The 22,891-nt window shown below is 37.2% G+C and overlaps 1 protein-coding gene across 2 annotated transcripts in view; it reads left to right on the top strand.

Annotated features, from left to right (window-relative positions):
• Positions 1 to 22,891, top strand: part of LOC117435231 (ubiquitin-protein ligase E3C-like) — a 65,353-nt gene that overhangs the window by 40,430 nt on the left and 2,032 nt on the right. For both annotated transcript variants that reach the window (XM_059019156.1, XM_059019165.1), the window contains exons 21-24: positions 9,710 to 9,922; positions 17,775 to 17,963; positions 18,721 to 18,787; positions 20,995 to 21,125. In XM_059019156.1, coding sequence (XP_058875139.1) covers positions 9,710 to 9,922; positions 17,775 to 17,963; positions 18,721 to 18,787; positions 20,995 to 21,125 — 600 coding nt within the window. The remainder of the gene's footprint in view (positions 1 to 9,709; positions 9,923 to 17,774; positions 17,964 to 18,720; positions 18,788 to 20,994; positions 21,126 to 22,891) is intronic.

A 22,891-nucleotide genomic window follows, 5' to 3' on the forward strand; every position in this document is an offset into this window, starting at 1 on the left:
TGGAGCTCTGCATTATAATTTCTCATTTCTCTGTGCTTCAGTGGTACAAACAGATTGATACACGATGGTGCGATTGACAGAGCATTGTTTTTTGAGGAATCATATAGTCATAAAGAACTGTCGGATCGCACCAGTGGCAAGCCTGTCGCATACCAGTAAAGGTACGCGTATCACTCGGTCAAGTCGAGTGGCTCTGCTACAGCAGGTCGCGTGGAAAACTGAGACGTTCGATTTTAACAAAATGGGATTCGAAGAGGAATCGAATCCTGAAAATGAATTTGGGTAATATCGAGCACCGGGTAACCCAGATACCCGAATACCCTATGTCATCCCTAATATATAATTTAACTAGTTAAACGCAATTTTTAAAAATCTTATTTACATTCTATACAGCTCTGTTTTTTATGATTATTAAAAATGCAGCTGCCCTGCTACACAGTACGAACAGTCAGTTTAAGTCCCTCTAACACATCGGTGCACAACATACGGCCAGCGGGCCAAATCCGGCCCACTAAGACGTTTCATGTGGCCCGCCAACACACATGAAAATGTTTTTTTACACGCCTACTCATGTGAGGCGGTAGCTATAGTAACGAGCAAATCCAATCGTGATTGGTTTATGACATTCCATTTTTTTGAAATCGCGCATTGGTTCGCCAGATGTAAATCAGTGACATAACAGATAAACCAATCAGAGCGGGGATTTTCCTTATACTACTAGGTTGGCGCCGGCGATATACTTCACAGTGTAGTTGCATTCAATTATGGCTAAAATAAATGAACGAAAAATTGATATTGAGCATCAACGGTTCAACAAAGCTTGGACGGAAAAATACTGCTTTATTGAAGACAGAGGATTTGTTTAATTTGTAATGGGAAAGTTGCAGGGCCAAAGGAATTCAAGTTGAAGAGGCATTACGACACTAAACATTCAAATTTTAATGAATACACAGGAGAACTACGCACACAAAAAATTGCAGATCTTAAACGACAGTTATCTGCCCAGCAAAATGTCTTCCAGAAGGTGCAGAAAGAATCAAAAACAGAGCTAAGCTACAAAATTGCTATGTTCATTGCCAAGACATCTCGGCCTTTCATCGATGGAGATTTTGTGAAAGACTGCTTTTTAATAGCATGCGAAAAAATATGTCCTACTGAAGCTCTGGAATTTAAAAAAATCAGTTTGAATCATATGACCGTGCAGCGCCGTGTGTCAGATCTAGGAAACGACATTTTATGTCAGCTAAAAGATGTGGCAAAAAAGTTTGTGTACTTCTCCCTGGCAGCAGATGAAACTACGGACTGCTCAGACACAGCTCAGATGGCAATTTTTGTGCGTGGTGTGATGAATGAGTGTGAGGTTTATGAAGAACTAGCGGTACTGGCATCACTTCATGGGCGAACAACTGGCATTGACCTGTTTAACAGTCTCCGCGATAAAATTGAGTCTTTAGGTTTTGAATGGCAAAAGCTGGTTGGCATTTCGACACATGGTCCACCATCAATGACAGGGGAGTGTAATGGAATGATCGCACATCTCAAGCAGCACCTGGGCGATAGAGAGGAGCAGCTCATCCAGTATCACTGCATTATACAGCAGCAAAATCTGTGTGAGAAAGATCTGGGTTTCCAACATGTGATGAATGTTGTTGTCTCCATGGTCAACTTCATAAAATCTCGTGGACTCAACCACCGTCAATTTTAAATGTATTTAGAAAAAATTGATGCTGACTACAGTGATGTACTTTATCATACAGAAGTCAGGTGGCTCAGCAGGGGTAAAGTTTTGAAAAGGTTTGTGGCGCTGCTGCCGGAGATTAGATCTTTTTTGATAGAGAAAGAAAGACCTGTGACCCTACTGGAGGATGCTAAGTGGCTTTGTGATCTTGCTTTCCTTGCTGACCTTACTGCCTATCTTAACCCTTTGCAGTCCATTTATTACCTGCGCGTCAGAATAGTGTCCTGGTCACAAAAGCAAAGTTTGTGGGGAATAATAGCCATTTTCTATACTTTTGAGGCATAAGCAATTAGGAAATAACACTTACTACCCAGGAACAAAAATTGTGTTACATAGTGTCATCTCCGGATCACTCGTTTTATCACCAAACTCCTCAATAATGCGATCCAAGTCATTATTTTATTACTATAACATCTGAAAAAAGCTCTGCAAATGTCCATGATAGTCTCTGTGCGCTGACGCACTCAGCCAGCTTGTTTACTATGAACGCCCCGTTATCTGATACCTGATACCATGTATGACTAATCATGAGATACGCCTTTTTTTTTTTTTTTTTCGACTTGTCTCGGCTCCTGTCGCTCCCACTCGGCAATTGAATGGTTTTCTCGGCTTTTTCCGGAGAAAAAACGACTAAACACCCGTTTATTGCGTTGCTATAATGATGTCGGACCCAGTCCGACAAAGGACCTGTGAGGAATAATTGCAATGTCGGACCCAGTCCGACAATCGACCGCAAAGGGTTAATGATCTCAATGTTCGGCTTCAGGGAAAGGAACAACTTGTGTGTGACCTCGCCAGCCAAATCACATCTTTTCAGACTAAACTGAAACTGTTCTATACCGAACTGCAGCAAGGTGATCTCTCACTTTCCTACATGCCAGCAGGTGTTTTTAGATCACAATTGTGACTTCGGGCCCTATTCTGAAGTCAGGGGGAAGCTTCAGTATTCATTTGAGCAGCGATTCTCAGACTTTCGTAGAGACACTCAAAAGCTGAAGTTATTCGCTGACCCACATTAATCCCAAAAAAGCATCCACTGGTAAGTATCACCTACTTAAGTTATCAGTGTTTTCCATCCAGTCATAAGTTCTCACTAACAGCCCAGGTTTTTGCTTTTTCCAATTAAAAAAATATTCAGGGAAAAATAATAATTGTAGATTGCTTGTGCACAATAAACAATTCCCACAGTCCATTTAGGTCCCAGAACATGATTGTTTTAATTTGTAAAGCAATGAATAATTTAAAATCAATGACGAGACGCTGGTTGGATCATAAACCCGGACTGTTAGTGAGTCTCCAGGACTGATAAAGACTGTAAAAGTGATTTCAAGGAAATTATGCTGTCAAACAGCTATAAACATCGGTCACAATTCCCTGCATTTTATATAACGTAACCATTATTAGCTTGTTATTGTTTGGCAGAAATCTTTACAGAAACTAGGCTGTTAACAAACTTTGGCATTTGGGTCTTCATATAAACAAAAAATATTAGTATCTGGTTATGTATGGTTGGTTAAAAAAAAAAAACAAAAAAAAAACAAGTTTTATTAGTGGCCCTCAGAAGTCATTCGGATTGTCAGTGTGGCCCTTCCAGCAAAAAAGTTGTGCACCACTGCTCTAACACAGTGCTGCTAGAGTAGATACTTATTGCTGATGTCCTGGGGTCACATCATTTTACTGTTTTCCTCCAGAATCTGGGGATGTACAGCAAGGAGTGGTGCCTTTCTGTCTGTACAGTATGTGTTTATGTATGTCACGCTTACATTTTTGCATCCAATTGTAATGAAACTCCTTGTCATCTAGGTCCGGCAATGATTTGATTCAGAATTTGATGGTAGTTAATCTGGTCTATGGATCAAGGACAAGAACATTAATGGCATGGGGAGTAACATTAACATTATGTTAATACTTGTGGGCACCACTGTGTATTGAATTTAGACACACTCTTACAGTTCACTAAAATAGAAAGCCCAGGAAACATGGTTATTGTATTCAATTAAAGTAGGCTTGTGTTGCTTGTATCAACGCAGCTTTAAGGTAACAACACTACAGTAACTCACAGACCAGTCACGCTCATGGCTCTAGCAATAGTATTAGTAATTGATAAAGGCTGAATAAAGTTCAGGTTTTGCTGGAAAATACTGATTGATAGTGATGCTTTTGAAAAGCATTATTTTTATTATTGATTCTTAATGTTGTAAATTACTGAATTTATTTGGCAGCTAACAGAAGCAGTCAGTGATGTTGTTCACATTTATTCTCCTGATAGTGCCACAATTTGCATTAATTGCACTGCCACGGCACTCACTTATATTAAAAGGCTCGCACTATAATGAATCCTTTTTGTTTCGAGTCATTTTGGCACAATTTCTGGCAATAAACAGCCATAAATAATAGACATTTGAAAAATATGTTGCCCGTTTTTTCAATATACTTATTGCTACTTCCTTATGGCACCAAGTTATTGATAGGCTTCAAGGGGCAAGCATTGCATATGGCTGGAAATTAGAGCGACTATGAAAAATGCTAAGTGGATTATTTTGCATAAAAAATAGACTGTGTTTGAAGTTGCATAATTAACCTGTGTTTAGAAAATATCTTGATTTATGCCAGTGTGTGTATTTAAGATGCATACATTATGGAAATGTCTTAAATTTATAATCCATTTAGCTGATGCGGTCAGGGTTTTTAGTGCAATCATTTATAAGGACCTGTATATTTTAATGCTTTAAAGGTTTAAATCTGCTCTTTTTAGGACTATTGCAGTACATTAGCTTTACATTTTATGACTCACCTGCCCAGCTCCTGTACTTGATTGTATTTAAAGTCAAGGTTAGAATTTACAATTGAAATCTTTTCAGTTTGATACATTTAGACCATGTAGATTTACTAAACAGTGCTAGGGTGAGTATATCAAATGATATTTTGAGCAAAGCTTATTAGCTGGCTTTTAATTGTTTAACTTGTCATATTCTATTCACAATTCTATTTTTTGGGTTCAGTTGCTACGCAGTAATGTAGTTTTAATGTATTCTTAAATAGTGCTTAGGAAAGAATACTATTTGTTGGTCCATGGAAGATTATTTTCTTTTGTTTTTCCAACACTTTCTTGTTCAAAACCTCCATCACTAGCTCAATTTACTGTAAGCCTACAGTCTATCACTGTGTTTGGTACCATAGCTATAAAACTATGACAAACCAAATTATCATTTGGAGATACAGTGCCTTGCATAAGTATTCACCCCCCTTGGACTTTTCCACATTTTGTAGTGTTACAACCTGGAATTAAAATGGATTTAATTGGGATTTTTACCATTTGATTTACACAACATACTTAACACTTTGAAGGTGCAAAATATTTGTTATTGTGACACAAAAGTTAATTAAACAAAAAAAAGGCATTTGTTGGTTGCATAAGTATTCACCCCCCTGAGTCAATACTTGGTAGAAGCACCTTTGGCTGTGATTACAGCTGTGAGTCTTTTTGGGTAAGTCTCTACCAGCTTTGCACATCTGGATCCTGCAATTTTTGCCCATTCTTCTTGGCAAAATTGCTCAAGCTGTGTCAAATTGGATGGGGACTGTTGGTGAACAGCAATTTTCAAGACTTGCCACAGATTCTCAATCGGATTGAGGTCTGGGCTTTGACTGGGCCATTCTAAGACATTCAGGTTCTTGTTTTTAAACCACTCCAGTGTAGCTTTGGCTGTATGTTGAGGGTCATTGTCCTGCTGGAAGGTGAACCTCCGCCCCAGTCCCAGGTTTCTTGCAGACTGAAACATGTTTTCCTCTAGAATTTCCCTGTATTTGGCTCCATCCATCTTGCCCTCAATCCTGACCAGTTTCCTAGTCCCTGCCGATGAAAAGCATCCCCATAACATGATGCTGCCACCACCATGCTTCATCGTGGGGATGGTGTTCTCAGGGTGATGAGCAGTGTTGGCCTTGCGGCACACATAGCCTTGTGCGCTAAGGCCAAAAAGTTCAATTTTGGTCTCATCAGGCCAGAGAACCTTTTTCCACATCCAAATGGGATTTGATATGAGTTTTTTTCAGCAATGGCTTTCTTCTTGCCACTCTTCCATAAAGCCCAGCTTTGTGGAGCGTCCGGGTTATAGTTGTTCCATGGACGGTTTCTTCCATCTCAGCTGTGGATCTCTCCAGCTCCTTCAGAGTTACCATTGGCCTCTTGGTTGCTTCTATGACTAAGCCCCTCCCTACCTGGTCACTGAGTTTTGGTGGACGGCCTTCTCTAGGCAGAGTCGCGGTTGTGCCATATTCTTTCCATTTTTTAATAATGGATTTAACGGTGCTCCAGGGGATGTTCAAAGTTTGGGATATTTTTTTATAACCCAACCCTGATTGGTGCTTCTTCAGAACTTTATCCAGGACTTGTTTTGATAGCTCCTTGGTCTGCATGATGCTGTTTGTTTAGATATGCTCTCTAACAAACTCTGGGGCCTTCCAGAAACAGGTGTATTTAATCTGAGATCATGTGACACTTTAATTGCACACAGGTGGACTCCATTCAACTAATTATGTGACTTCTGAAGGCAATTGGTTGCACCAGAGCTTATTTAGGGGTGTCACAGCAAAGGGGGTGAATACTTATGCAATCAAGACTTTTCAGTTTTTTATTTGTAAATAATTTTGAAAAATATGTAGATTTTTTTCCCCACTTCGACATTATGGACTATTTTGTGTAGATCAGTGACAAAAAATCCTAATTAAATCCATTTTAATTCCAGGTTGTAACACTACAAAATGTGGAAAAGTCCAAGGGGAGTGAATACTTATGCAAGGCACTGTATCTCAAATTGCATTTTAAGATATCTTGAAATATTTAGAGATATCTGTAAATCATTTGCAGATGTCTTTAAATAAGTATGAGATATCTGTAAATAAACCCTTTTGAAGATATCTTAATTTTAAGATATCTAAAAATTAAATAAAGATATCTCACATTGATTTACAGATATCTTTAAATAATGTTTTGCTAGCATGGTACACCAAACTGTCATTTAGAGACATCTCAAAATAACTTCCCTTTCATTTCGAGATATCTCTAAATCATTTTAAGATATCTTGAAATAACTTCCTGTTAATTTCGAGATATCTCTAAATAACTTCCTGTTCATTTCAAGATATCTTGAAATTACTTCCTATGAAAATGCTTTGAATGGGCTTCCTGTCCATTTAGAGATATCTTGAAGGAAGTTATTTAGAGATATCTCTAAATCAGTGGTTCCCAACCTTTTTCAATGTAGGGACCACCTTGGTGTTTGGATTTTTTCCACAGACCACTTGCCACACATTTTTCACAACAGCATTTTAAAACTAATTTTTATGTGTATGTATAGGTACATGTTGAAAGTAAAGTATTTATATAACGTACCTAACTTAATGAGATCCCTGTGGTTGAATCTTCGCTACTGGTTCATCAAGCAATGTTGTCATTTCGCGCATTGAAAGTTGCTGATGGGAAAGTTCCCATTTCTTTTTTTTTTTTTTAAAGTCCAGTGTGTTTTTTTTTTTTTTTCCACATTCTGAATGCTTTGTAGGTAAATTTTGCAGGTTTAAGAGCTTCATTTGACAAACCCTCCTGACAAATAACGCACTGGGTCTTTGGGTCGTCCTTGGATCCAGTACATGTAAATACCAGTGCTAAATATTCAGATTGTATTTATGACACAGAGTCTTACTTTTCTTAGAAAGTGGCTGAGATTCAACAATTCCTGTTTTGGTTAATGATGGCGTCAAGAACAGACTACACATTATTTCCAGAAGTAGTGTTAAGAGAATTTCCTTTTCACATATAGTCTTGTGAGATATTAAACCTGGAAATGAAACCTGAAATCGATCATTCACACTACGGTACAGTTCACAAGTCAAGCTACAAATATACCCTCTCTTTGTTTCACATTAACTATATACAGCTAACCTCTTGAAAAACTTATGGAAATAATAGACATATTCCTATATCCCTGGCAACACTGTAGCACATATTTTATATTGTTGAAAATGAAAAGTACTAAAACTGTGGTTTTAATGTTTTTTTTATTATTATTTCTTTTTCTTTAATTTAGTCATTTCAACTGAGTTAGGAATATTGAATGCAGTGCACTACTTTACGCGGAGCGAAAAGGCTAGAGACAGATTTTTTTTTTTTTCTCTGAACAGTGAAAACAAGCAGTAGAATTAGAGCACAGAGAAAGATTTACATGAAAGTATTTACATGAATACTGTTACTGGCTAAAAATAGAATTCTGTAATTTTGACAAGACAAATGTGTCTTCATAATGTGTAAGTTATTTAGTTAGTATTTGTTTCACATTAGAAAGCTGTTTCAGTTCATGACGGCTTTAAAGGCGGTGTTTGGTATTGCATCAATGGGAGCGAATATAAATTATAAACACACCTGTGTTAAAAGAAAACAGATAGGGGGCAAATGCAGACTATATGCATATCGTATTATATATAATGTGGTTAAAGCTGTGTGTTGTGTTGCTTAGTAATACATATTGTAGTAGTACAACGTGTGATTGTGTAGAAATGGGTTTATGCTAGAACTGCTGAAATGGATTTTGGGGGTTATTTACAAACCATCTGGAGTTTACTCACGGACCACAGGTGGGAACCACTGCTCTAAATGATTTAGTGTCATCTCTAAATGAACAGGAAGTTGTTTAGAGCTATCTCTAAATGATTTAAAGATATCTGAAATTGCATTTTAGATATCTCATTTTTAAAGCTCCATTTAAAGATATCTGGAAATCATTTTTATCTCTCTAAATATCTAAGCAGATAGAAACTACATTTCAAAACCTAGATCCAATCACAAAACAACTTTACAAAGCAGCAATTTCATGAAGGTCGTATCTGAGAGTCATGTCTTATGTTGAGGGGCAGCAGTGTGGAGTAATGGTTAGGGCTCTGGACTCTTGACCGGAGGGTTGTGGGTTCAATCCCAGGTGGGGACACTGCTGCTGTACCCTTGAGCAAGCTATTTTACCTACATTGCTCCAGTAAAAAAATAACGTGATAGCTGTATAATGTGAAATAATGTGATATCTTGTAACAATTGTAAGTCGCCCTGGATAAGGGTGTCTGCTAATAAATAAATAATAATATGTTTCTTCATGCAATGCTTTTGTTTTCTGTTGGGTATGAATTCTACTAGGGCATCTACAAACAACTTTATATAGAGGTGTATGAAAAATGAATTAATGTTACCAAGTTTATTTTAAGTGCAAGTTACAGATACAGGCTGAGAGCACTGCAATGCATGTGCATTTGAAAGCAACACACACAATTTTTTAAAACCATTCGTGACTGGAAGACAAAACCTGCACAGTCAAGGCCCTTGGAGACAGTAGCTTGGCATGTCGCCAGGCAAGGTCTTATTTATTATTCTTTTTTGTTTTTTACCAGCACCAACTAGCAATTTTTATCTCTCACTGTGTATTCTTGTTCCTGGTTGTAGAGAGGCATCAGTAAGTACTTTATTCTGTAGAGTTTTTTTTTTTCCCCCATATGTGGAGAACCGCTTATTCCACTGTGATTAGAACATTCTTGAAATGTATTTTTTGTTTACGACTGTAAGTTGCCCTGGGTAAGGGCGTCTACTAAGAAATAAATAATAATAATAATAATAATAATAATAATTATAATAATGATAATAATAATAATTTGGTTAGGGCATCCAAGCTCAGGTCACTGAGAGACGTCTGCCCTTTTGCAGGTCATGGTGATCGACTTGTAATGTTGTACTTTATTTACAGCTGTTGACGAGGATGTATGCAATACTTTTTAAAAAAAAAATGTTTTACTGTCAAACAATTCCAGCTTAAGATGTTTATTACTTGGTAACATATGTTTTTCAGTTTTCAAATTAATATTAGATTTTGGAGTGCAAAGTGTTTCTTATGGTGCATTTGTGTAACCATCTTTGTTGTTGTTTTTGCTTCAAAGGCTCTTTATGAAAACATGCTTGTGGAGCTTCCGTTTGCCAGTTTCTTCCTGTCCAAGTTGCTGGGCACCAGCGCAGACGTTGATATTCACCACCTGGCTTCGTTGGATCCAGAGATGTACAGAAACCTGCTTTTCTTAAAGAGCTATGAGGAGGACGTGGAGGATCTGGGGCTCAACTTCACCGTGGTGAACAACGACCTGGGAGAGGCACAGGTGGAGGGCTTTTCTTTGCCTTGTTACTGCTGCTGCTGCTTCCTAACACTGCACCGTTAATAATTACTTGTAATCGGGTGTCCATGTTCAGAGATAAGAGAGATAAAGCACGCTTTGGGCGGTGTTCTTTGTGCAGCTTTTAAGTGAAGTAACAGCTTTATTGACCATTCTGACGATATTAGGTGTGAAAAACAACCGGAGCAGTAATTATCTAAAAACACTGCTGATAGTGTGGCGTTTCTCAATTGTATCTGTTCTGGCTGTTTAGACAGCAAGCTGGTTATTTGATGTTGAACTGTGCTTCAGCACTGCTCAGACTTGTTTATTAATGCCAGCTCTAGGTGTTTACTGTGTCACAGCTCTTTAAATACAGAGTGCTTTACTGGGTTTTTACAATGCAACTCCTTAGGTACGGGATTATTATTTTTATTTCAAAGATTAGGCACACATTATCAACTGAAATGTGTTTGTGCATTATGCCGTGCCACAGTGAGAACATGTTTTTAGATATGTATATATTACTAGAGATTATGGAAAAGGATTAACAAAGCATCACATACAGTACCAACCAACTTTCATTGATATTCATTCTGTTTTCTGGCTGTTGTGTTTTCCACATGTAGAGGGAATTACATTTTTCACTATTAAACAAAAAAAGAGAGTGAAACATATTTAGACAGTTAACACATTTTACATTATTTAGTAGTGCGCACATTTATTTGAGCACCTCAAGATTTGTCATTTATATCTTTTCAGGTGTGGACAACCTAGTTTCTGTTAATATTTCTACCAAACAATAACAAGCTAATAATAGCTAATAATAGTTTCCTTATATAAAGTGTTGGGAATTATGTTTGACAGCATCATTTACATTATTTTCCCAGACTACTTCAGTCCTGGGGGACTTACAGTCTGGGTTTTTGATCCAACCAATATCTCATCATTCGTTTTAAAATATTCACTGCGTAACAAATTAAAACAATCATGTTCTCAGTCCTAAATGGACTGTGGGAATTATTATGCACTTGTAGTAGTAGTGTTGTTTTTATTTTTCTTCACCTGTGCCATTTACAGAACCTAGCCCCACCTTTTACCAGTCTTGATTAGCTAAACAATTTCGTACAGTTTATTTTTATATTTTTGAATACTCATAAAAATATCTATAAAACACATAAATATAAAAAGGATGAGTTATTTTTTTCTTTACCCTGTGCACTCACACTCACAGTAACCACTGCACATTATCAGTAACTAAACCCTGCAAGTGTGGCATTTGTTTAAGACGTATTATTATTATACAATCAATATACAGTAGTACCGTACAAATAAACTTGGTGGCCTAAACATGTACACAGAATATAAACATGGGCACGGCTTTCTGCTGACTTAATAAAAACAACACTAACACCATTGCACAATTTATAAAGACATTACCATGTGAGGGGGCTCCCTCAGAATACCGTTCGCTAATTGTTCAGTTGGAAATAAAAAAAATAAAACAACGCACCTTTATTTAGATTCTGGTATGATTTAGATTCTGGTATAGTAAGCAAACTTGTTAAATTTGCAGACAACACAAAAATAGGAGGAGTGGCAAACACTGTTGCAACAGCAAAGGTCATTCAAAATGATCTAGACAGCATCCAGAACTGGGCAGACACATGGCAAATGAAATTTAATGGAGAAAAGTGTAAAGTATTGCATGCAGGCAATAAAAATGTGCATTATAAATATCATATGGGAGATACTGAAATTGAAGAAGGAATCTATGAAAAAGACAGGAGTTTATGTTGACTCAGAAATGTCTTCATCTAGACTATGTGGGGAAGCTATAAAAAAGGCCAACAAGATGCTCGGATATATTGTGAAAAGTGTTGAATTTAAATTAAGGGAAGTAACGTTAAAACTCTACAATGCATTAGTAAGACCTCACCTAGAATATTTTTTTCAGTTCTGGTTACCTCGTTACAAAAAGGATATTGCTGCTGTAGAAAGAGTGCAAAGAAGAGCAATCAGGATTATCCCGGGTTTAAAAGGCATGTCGTATGCAGACAGGCTAAAATAATTTAATTTATTCAGTCTTGAACAAAGAAGACTACGCGGGGAACTGATTCAAACATTCAAAATCCTAAAAGGTATAGACAATGTCGACCCAGGGGACTTTTTTTACCTGAAAAAAGAAACAAGGACCAGGGGTTACAAATGGAGATTAGATAAAGGGACATTCAGAACAGAAAATAGGATGCACTTTTTTACACAGAGAATTGTGAGGGTCTGGAACCAACTCCCCAGTAATGTTGTTGAAGCTGACACCCTGGGATCCTTCAAGAAGCTGTTTGATGAGATTCTGGGATCAATAAGCTACTAACAACCAAACAAGCAAGATGGGCTGAATGGCCTCCTCTCGTTTGTAAACTTTCTTATGTTCTTATGTTCTATTAACTTTCTACTGTGCTCGAGCTGCAGTGTCCCTGCACCTCGGTAACACTGTGATAGCCACTGAGGGTACGGTGTTCTCTACTGTTTATTAATTTGTTTTATATATATTTATATTATCTCAGCCATAACTCAGGTAAAATATAGTAGCCTACCTTATACTTGCAATCACTATATACCGGCGGCGCCATTCTAGTAAAGTATAATGCAAATTCCCTGCTCTGATTGGTTTATCTGTCATGTCGCTGATCTTGCAAGCAACTAATGCGCGATTTAAAAAAAAAAATTTGAATTTCATAAATCTTAAAGCATTAACCAATCACGATTGGATTCGCTGGTTACTATAGCTACCGCTTCAACTGAGTAAGCGTGTACTAAACGGGAAGTAAACTGAGCAGTTTTATCACTCTGTCTGTACAAAGTAACCAAAGATCTTCTATATAAAAGATCTTTGAAGTAACTGCTTAAGAAAAAATAAATCTTTAGAAGCTGCCGGTAGTCCCGCGGGCTTTGGAACATTACAGTTCGGTAGTCCCGCGGGCTTTGGAACATTACAGTTCGGTAGTCCCGCGGGCTTTGGAACATTACAGTTCGGTAATCCAGACCAAATTTTTGGTAGTCCCGGGCACCCGGACTACCGATTTGTCCGCCCCTGCTTTTATATACCTACCTGCATGAAAACGGTGTGAGAATTTCAGATGAGAGAGTAATAAGTGATATAGAAACAATAGGCACTCACGTGTGAAAATGTTAGACCACTTTGTGCTTTAATAAGTGTAAATTAGTGTTGGTGTAATTTTATATGGGGAAATGGATTTATTGTGTGTCTTTTTGGAGTTGATTTGTGTGATTAAATTATTGTTTACATATGGGTGTCCGTCGTTTTAAAACATCAGTGAGTGGAGATCTCTCAGGGTGACTGCAATGCCATGTACAGAGGGAGCTGCGTATATTTGAGAGGAGAGAGTCCACTCTGCAGGAACGACAACTACGCCACCCTGAAGCTGCAGGCGGTGCTTGTGAAGGCAATGCCCAGCCAAGGCCGTATGAAGCAGCAGGAGTCAGTATGTGAATACCGGCTCATAAGTAGGTTCGTTTAGGGGATAGTGATCCCAAGTAATGCATAGCGAGGGTTACGTAGTGTAGCCGGTTCCTGGAGTGGGACGCCTCTTTATAAGTCTAGCGCTCACCCTCTGTGGCACCTTTTATTTGTAGTTTTTGTACTGTTTTTATTAAATCCTGTGCGCCTGTGCTGGCATTTCAACTCCACCTCCCATGTCTCTCTGTATTGCTTAAGCAGTGGTTACCCACACACGTGACACGAGCACACTGTCACAGGCATCTTAAACAACTTCTAAAAAGTCTCATGAATGTGTCTCTTTTCTCTTACTATTTTAATTTCATGTGTGGCTTATTAAAAGTCATCAATTAAGTTAGACAATCGCTAATTTGCCTGTTTTGACAATTTTCCAAGATTTTCAGTCACAATGGTTTAATTTCACATGCACAACAAATCAAAACATATGCAATGGGGTGTTTTAATAAATGTGCACACTACTCCATTGTCAGCTGCAGTTTTATTTGAATATGCAGAACATATATTTATGTAAATGGTTTGTCCCGCTGATCAAGTTGTTCTGCAACCAGAATCACTTGTATGGATATAAAACAGTTACCAGATCGGACTGCCTTTTGATTCAGGACTGATAGGAGGTGCTCAGTTGACAAGTGCTTCCTTATCCAAGTCTTTCTGGAGAAAATACTTTACTGCAGATTTCTACCTGCAACTTGAGGTATAAACTTACCTCTCTGTAACAATGTAAACATCTTGCAGGCTAAAGCAGAGCCATGCTGCCCTTCCCTGGTGGTTATACACCCTGCAAACAGTGTGATACCAGGTGGACTAGATTCTGTGTCCAATCGATGTTGATCATTGTTATTGTACATAACAAATTGGAATTTTGTTCGTTATCAGCAGCAAGCAAAGGGGCGACAATAGGACAGGGCATTTTTTCTGCTAAAACTATACAGCAGGCTATTCTAATATTACATTGCAGGAAAGCAAATATTGATTTTCGTTTTTCCATAAGTTGCAATAGGTTAGGAACAAAAAGACGGTCGTTGTGTGTGTGTGTGTTTTTAATTATTATTATCATCTAGGTATTATAATTAATAGTGGATTTGCTAATCTCTTTGCAAACAGTGCATGATGACTCATTTTGTAGCAGTGTTGTTTGCACAGAGCATTGTTTGGAAAAGGATTACGGGTGTTAATAGCTACTTACAATGTGGATATTAATATCATTTTACAATAACGTTTTTAAGATTGAGCACGCTGAACTGATTAAAAGAAGACGACGATGCAGAAATAATGAGCGTGGTTGAACTGGAACATAAATGGGCACGAGAAGTTACAAAACACTAAAGCATTAAAATGCAAAAGATTTTAATGGCTTTTAAAGCTCCTGTTCCTTATACACTGGCCTTATATAAAGCGCTTTGGAGTGATTTATCATGAAAGGTGCTAAATAAAAATAAAGATTGATTGAATATACAGTAGTTACTTTTTCGGACTATCTTCAAACGTTTGGCTATCCATACATTTATTAGGGAGGGGTACAGGCAAGCCGAGCAATGTGAAAAACGTGAAATTAAAGTAGGCGTTTTGTAAAAAAAAAAAAAAGGTGGTGCATTAGCAGTGAAAAAACAGTAGGTAAATGAAATGGGAACAGTTGATATAAGGAACAGGAGCTGTAACACAATATAAATATGGACAACCTCAACTGTTTAAAAAGTGATTCCCCTGGGAAGTATTCCTCTGCTGATACTGGAGGGGGTGGGAACATTAAGGTTAGTGGCATAGTGTCCAGATTAAATCCTCTTTACAACTATGGGCCTATTTCCAATCTCTTATCTAAAGTCTTGGAGAGGTTAGTAACGAACCAGCTTAACTCATTTCTTGCCGTACATAATGTTTATGATAAATTTCAGTCGGGTTTTCACCCAGGTTATAGTACTGAAACTGCCCTATAAGAGTGATAAATGATGTGCTACTATCTTCAGATATGGGCCTCCCCTCAATTCTTTGCAGCGTTTGACACTATTGATCATTCGATTCTGATTGAACGTCTTGAGAACCTCACAGGACTGTCTGGAAGTGTTCTGTCTTGGTTTGAATCCTATCTCTCAAATAGGTTACAGTATGTTTAAATTGGGGGTGACCCCTATCTATCTGAAGTCACATGTGGTGTCCCGCAGGGCTCTGTTCTAGAAGCGATTTTGTTTTCTTTATATATGCTACCCTTGGGCAATATTGTTCACAAACATGTTGTAAACTTTCAGTTCTATGCCGATGACACTCAACTATACCTATTTGTGAAACCAGATGACACTGCAGCCGTAAATATTGTGACTTCATGCCTTGCTAACATTAAGCTATGGATGTCAAAAAATGTCCTGTCTTTAAACTCAGATAAAACAGAGGTAATGTTGCTAGGTTAAAAAAAAAAAACAATTAAGTAAGACCAACCTTTGTGCATTTACTGGAAACAACTTCCCATTTGCACTGAACCTTGAATTACTTTCATCAGAAAATACATTGATTGGGAAATTAATGCAGCTTAAAGTCTAACAGCTGTGTGTCTTTTTCTGATCACAAACTGAAACTCAACTACAGACCAATAAGCCTTCTATTATATGTAAACTTAAGATCCAAAATGGAAAATTACCTATATGGTAACAGTATCCTGGGATACAGTCAGCATGGTTTTAGGAAAAGGAGATTGTGTCTAACTAACCTGCTTGGTTTTTTGGAGGATGCAACATCGACAATGGATAATTGCAAAGCATATGACATGGTTTATTTAGATTTCCAGAAAGCTTTTGACAAAGTCCTGCATAAAAGATTAATCCTCAAACTGAACGTAGTAGGGATTCAAGGAAATGCATGCACATGGATAAGGGAGTGGTTAACATGTAGAAAACAGAAAGTACTGATTAGAGGAGAAACCTCCAAATGGAGCGAGGTAACCAGTAGTGTACCACAGGGATCAGTATTAGGTCCACTGCTATTCCTAGTCTACATTAATTATTTAGATTCTGGTATAGTAAGCAAACTTGTTAAATTTGCAGATGACACAAAAATAGTAGGAGTGGCAAACACCGTTGCAGCAGGTCATTCAAAATAATCTAGACAGCATTCAGAACTGGGTAGACACATAGCAAATTACATTTAATAGAGAAAAGTGTAAGGTACTGCACGCAGGCAATAAAAATGTGCATTATAAATATCATATTGGAGATACTGAAATTGAAGAAGGAATCTATGAAAAAGACCTAGGAGTTTATGTTGACTCAGAAATGTCTTCATCTAGACTATGTGGGGAAGCTATAAAAAAAGGCCAACAAGATACTCAGATATATTGTGAAAAGTGTTTAATTTAAATCAAGGGAAGTAATGTTAAAACTTTACAATGCATTAGTAAGACCTCATCTAGAATACTGACTGATGCATGCCTTTGTAACATCTATAGAGTTGATTATTGTAATTGTGTATTCTCCGGCATTCCAAGTCATGTTTTATCCCGTTTGCAACTTATGCAAAATGCTGCTGCCAGGATTTTAACTAAAACAAGAAAGTATGACCATATTACACCGGTATTGGCAGCCCTACATTGGCTTCCAGTTTGGTTCCGGGCTGATTTTAAGCTTCTGCTCATAACCTACAAAGCTGTACATGATCTGGTTCCCTCTTACCTAAATTATCTTTTAATTCCATATGTTCCTAGGCAGCCTGTCCGATCCCAGGATGCCAGGCTGCTCACTATTCCCAAAATTTTAAAAACAAGTATTGGTGGCAGAGCTTTCAGTTACAGGGCTCCTAAATTATGGAACGATTTGCCCATTTCTGTAAGGGTAGCACCAACCGTTGCAGCTTTTAAAATAAGACTGAAGACAAATTTTTATCTTAAAATGATTGTTTTCTTTTATCGTCTATGGTTTTATTGTTTCACTGATCTTATTTTTATTTATATGTTTTATCTACTTTATGCATTTAATTCCATTGCATTCTTGTTGTTTTATTGATCTTGTTTTATTTTCTTCTGTTTTATCTATTCATTTATGCATTTACTCTCCTGCTCATGTATTTTCATTTACTGTGATTATTGTATTTCCTGCTTGTATTTTCTGTTTTAGCCATGTGAAGCGCTTTGAGGCATTGCTTTTGTGAAAGGAGCAATATTAAATAAAGGTTGATTGATTTAGCTCTGACAGATTGATTTGGTTAAATACGAGTAAAATGAAAATAAACCAGATGTTGGGCATGCTCAAAAGCCTTGTACCTGCTCCTGAGGATCTCCAATGTGCCACTGTCCTGAGAAGCCGGTGATGATAACCAGCTCTATCATCTTTACAGGTGGTTGAGCTGAAGCTGGGAGGCAAGGATATCACAGTCACTACAGCAAACAGGATAGCATATATCCACCTGGTAGCAGACTACAGGCTGAACAAACAGATCCGACCCCACTGCCTGGCGTTCAGACAGGGACTGGCCAATGTGGTTAACCTGGAATGGCTCCGAATGTTCGATCAGCAAGAACTGCAGGTGATGTATTTATTCAGGTATTATTAGGAATGGATTTTTAATGTGTTATTTATTATGTAAAATACATCACTTTCATGAAAGTACAGCTATGGCCAAAATGTTTTGCATCACCCTATAGAATTAACACATTTTTCTTCTTAAAGTCGAATGAAACTTGCTGAGTAATGTTACATTAACATATTGAATTACATACCGCTTAACAAAAAACTGGCAATTTAAAAATGCGACGTTTCAAAATTGAACATGAAACACTACTGCAATTCTGGTTTCCAGTAGACTTTTGCAATATCATTTTCTAGTTTCTTTGATTACATATGTTAAATAAAAGACCTAAGTGATTTTCATATCAGTTTATGCCTAAATCCTAAGATTCTAGGTGAACTTTTGGCCATAGCTGTAGCTTAAACCTACATCCTAGACTATGAACACTCAAACTGAAGTGCTAAATAAACGAAATGTAAGAAATTCTTACACAAAATATTTATCAGTGTTGTCATGTCTAATTCTTTAAATTAAAATGTTATGAATCGTAATGAAGTGTAGTATATGGTAAAGGCATGGTAAAGCTGCATTCACGTGGTAAACTAGACAACTAGGTAAGAAATGACATTTCTGGAAGCATGCCTTCAGTTTATTTTTTGTATTGAATATGGTTGAGGTATTTTTTTTTATTGAATACTACAGTATGTCTGTATTCTCTCTCACATCTTTGTATCAATAACATATATACTGTATGTGTTTTGTTTTGTCTGTATAGATACTGATTTCTGGGGCACATATTCCCATTAGTCTCGATGACCTCAAGAAATTTACAAACTATTCAGGTAATCATCAAGTTCACGTAAGCTTTATTGTCGTACAAGAAATGGGTGTGTACCTAAATGTGCACAGCCATACCATATAGAAAGTAAAAAAAAAGTCATTTAAGCTTTAATTAAAAGAAAATAGGTTATTGATTATTTGCAGCTTAGTATGTACGGTATTGAATAATCATTCTGTTTCAGTCTTCCGCTGTGCAGTTGCAACAAATGTGCAAATATGCAGCAGTTACAGATTCCAAGTTTTATTTTGTGAAGTTCTTGCATACAATTTTCATAAGAACATAAGAAAGTTTACAAATGCATGTTTTCATGCAGGTAGGTATATAAAAGGATATAAAATGGCACATCTTGAGGTGTTCTAATAAATTTGTACATTACTGTAAATCGATGCTATTATTATTATAAGAACATAAGAAAGTTTACAAATGAGAGGAGGCCATTCGGCCCATCTTGCTCGTTTGGTTGTTAGTAGCTTATTGATCCCAGAATCTCATCAAGCAGCTTCTTGAAAGATCCCAGGGTGTCAGCTTCAACAACATTACTGGGGAGTTGGTTCCAGACCCTCACAATTCTCTGTGTAAAAAAGTGCCTCCTATTTTCTGTTCTGAATGCCCCTTTATCTCATCTCCATTTGTGACCCCTGGTCCTTGTTTTTTTTTTCAGGTCAAAGAAGTCCCCTAGATTGACATTGTCTATACCTTTTAGGATTTTGAATGTTTGAATCAGATCGCCGCGTAGTCTTCTTTGTTCAAGACTGAATAGATTCAATTCTTTTAGTCTGTCTGCATACAACATGTCTTTTAAACCCGGGATCATTCTGGTTGCTCTTCTTTCTTTGCACTCTTTCTAGAGCAGCAATATCCTTTTTGTAACAAGGTGACCAGAACTGAACACAATATTCTAGATGAGGTCTTACTAATGCATTGTTGAGTTTTAACATTACTTCCCTTGATTTAAATTCAACACTTCTCACAATATATCCGAGCATCTTGTTAGCCTTTTTTATAGCTTCCCCACAGTGTCTAGATGAAGACATTTCTGAGTCAACATAAACTCCTAGGTCTTTTTCATATTTGCACATTTTTAATGCACTTATACTCGATCCAGGCTTTAAAAAGCTACCTGCATGAACTTTGCTCTGAAGTACTCTGTGAAAAGACAAACAAACCCTGACGTTGCATGGCAATGCAGCAAGCTAACAGAACGGAGTCAGATTTTATCATCGCTATCTAAAGGCAATTGTCCTGGGTGTTTGCATTAGCCTGAGCCACACTGGAAGCGCATAGGGTTTTTCTCTGCTGATGCACCTGGCCCATTTTCTTAGTAAATACGCTCTTTGTGCGCTGTTATAAAAGTTTCTTTCATTTATTATTATCTTATTGATGATTTTTTTAAATGGCTTGTTAAAAGGAGAAATATTGAGGTGATATTTATTAAGTTAGTCACACATTTCTTATAGGCACCTATAAAATGAAAAAGGAACAAGTCTATCAACACAAACTAAAATAAACTCAATAAATTCAACTGAAAGGTTACTTTGTGAAACACACTGATGTAAATACACCAAAACAGTATTTGATAAGTGAAAGTAAACACATATACCAGGGATGGAAATTAGATTCCTGTTGCATAGCAGTTTTATCTATTCCTGGTTTTCCTATGAGCTTAATAAGACACACCTGAGCTTGTTACCTATATGCTGCGGCTAATCAAGCATGTATTAAAACCTGGAAAGGGAGAAACTCCAATGCAATAGGAGTCTTATTTCCACCTCTATTCTTCCCATTGAAATACCAGACCTCTCTAACTTGGTTTGACCACATTGCAGCTTTGTGTGTAATTAAGAAGTTTGTCAAAAATACTTGTTTTTTTTCCAGTCAGCATTCTCTTCATGTGGGGTTTTTGCATTATATACAGTGCCACTTGTGCCGAGTCATATAATGCATGGTTTTATTTGTCCTTTAAACCTCAACTACCTTCAGAACTTGAAGTACTTTATCATTAAATAACCAGTAATATATGCAACTAAGTTTAGGTAAATAAATGTTAATCACGATAAGGAATATGATTTTGTGTTTTTATATTGCTGGGGATTAGCTGGCTGAATATTGTGTTTGTACCGAGTTTAATTATCTGCTTACCACTAATCCAGTGGGAAGGGAAAGAATACAGACATTCTACAGTATTATTGAATTTGTATTTTTTTGCAGGAGGTTACTCAGCAACTCATCCTGTGATTAAAATCTTTTGGGAAGTTGTTGAAAGTTTTACAGATGAAGAAAAGCGCAAACTGCTCAAGTTTGTCACAAGCTGCTCCAGACCTCCTTTACTTGGATTTAAGGTAAGCGCTTGAAATAAACAGAGCCGTTAATAAATGAAGTTTACTTTTGTATTATCAGTAAAAAGTATTTTATTGCCAACGGTGAAAGTGTTGTGTAATTTATATTTGGAATCATAATTTACAACAGACAAGTAAAGCATGGCAAAACAAGCATAATATAAATGGGACCCATAATTAATATGTATTGGGTAATACTAAAATAATTATTTCCAAATAACTTTGTGATAAGGGCATCCTGGCTAGTTCTTATCTCACATATGCTAGCTATACTTTACAGTTCGTGACCCTTCACATTATAATACAATTTGAGGCTTAGCCCAGTGCGCAAGGTTGTGTCGACTTAATAAATATTGAAGTAAGAGCACAGAGCCTACGAATGTGAATGGCAGTGTGTGTTTGGGTTGTACATGGAATGCTGTACATGAAATCTGCAGCTGCTAGTGTAGCGTAGATTATAAAGCAATTAGGCATCGTTTATCAAGGTAAAGGTGTGGGGCCTCTGTTTCCCAACAGGCCAGTGTTTGGAATGAGTGCTGGTTTGACAATTGGGTTGAGAGACCACCCCCCTCTAAAGCAGAACAGTGTAGTATGTAGTTTGACAGGGCAAATTGCAATTGTTTCTGTAGGAGAATGCTTGACTTGTAGTTTGTTTAGGAAAAAAAAAAAGGTAGGTGTGTGTGGTCTTGTCTGCCTCCGGAGAGCTTTGAAGAACTCACTTTGATAAGCAGGATTGAAATCACTGACGAAGCTAATCTTTTTCAGCATCATTCAGTGCTGTTTAAATACTGTATGACAGTGGAGAAGCATACTGTGAATCTGTCTAACTAATGTAATGCACTGATTGTGTTTGAAATTGGTATCTACTGTGGATCTAACATGCCCTCCATGGTTCATAAGCATTTGCATGGTCCTCACAAAGTCTGAGCCACTTGGGGGTCTGGGCACCAGAAAGCTTTTAATGCCTTGATCATTTTTCACCTTGTTTTCTCAAGATCTTCCCCAAGAAAGTATCCTTGATGCAGCATGTTTACGAAGCCAGACTGTAAATATGTTTAGTGTATAAGAATTGGGTGGCGTTTGGGGTCACTCATGACTGCGTGGTATTTTTTTAAATAGTCGACCTACGTTCAATGAGAATGAATGTCAAAACCTCACGCTGTAGACTATAGATAGTCAACATTGTGTGTGTGTGTGTGTGGGTGAGTGCAGACTGAATGCAGAGGAGAATGGAAACGCACACTATCAGAATTTGGGAGGAACAAACCCACATGAGAGAAGCTGGTTACTTTCATTCTGCTCAGTTACATTTTTCAGCTGAAGGGACAGCTTAAGGGAAATTATTAGCTAATTCAAATGTGGAGTAATAATTATTTGAATTCAATAAACATAAGGTGATCAGTGTTTTATGACATGAACTGCTTTGCAACCCTTAGGCATTCAAATTCATAGGGGGGGAAAAAAAGCTAATGCAGTAGCCAGTCGATTTTGTAAGGATTTTTATAATTTATTCAGTGTAATTGAGAATTGTAATTGTCATTTGATAGGTTTTGCTATTCAGAATGTTTGCCTCCCTTCTTAATAGTGTAACTAGTTTATCTGTACAATTATACAGGCAACATGGGGACAATAAAAAATCCTGAAGACAAGACATTGAAGTTCTTAATTTTAATTAATTTGACTTTGGGACAAATGATCACTCTGGCTTTCTTGATTAGAAAGTAGCCTGCTCTGAGGCTGCACTTTGACTTTGCCCTCTGCTAAAGCTA

The sequence above is a fragment of the Acipenser ruthenus genome, chromosome 3, assembly GCF_902713425.1.
Source record: "Acipenser ruthenus chromosome 3, fAciRut3.2 maternal haplotype, whole genome shotgun sequence".
Classification (NCBI taxonomy): Eukaryota; Metazoa; Chordata; class Actinopteri; order Acipenseriformes; family Acipenseridae; genus Acipenser; species Acipenser ruthenus.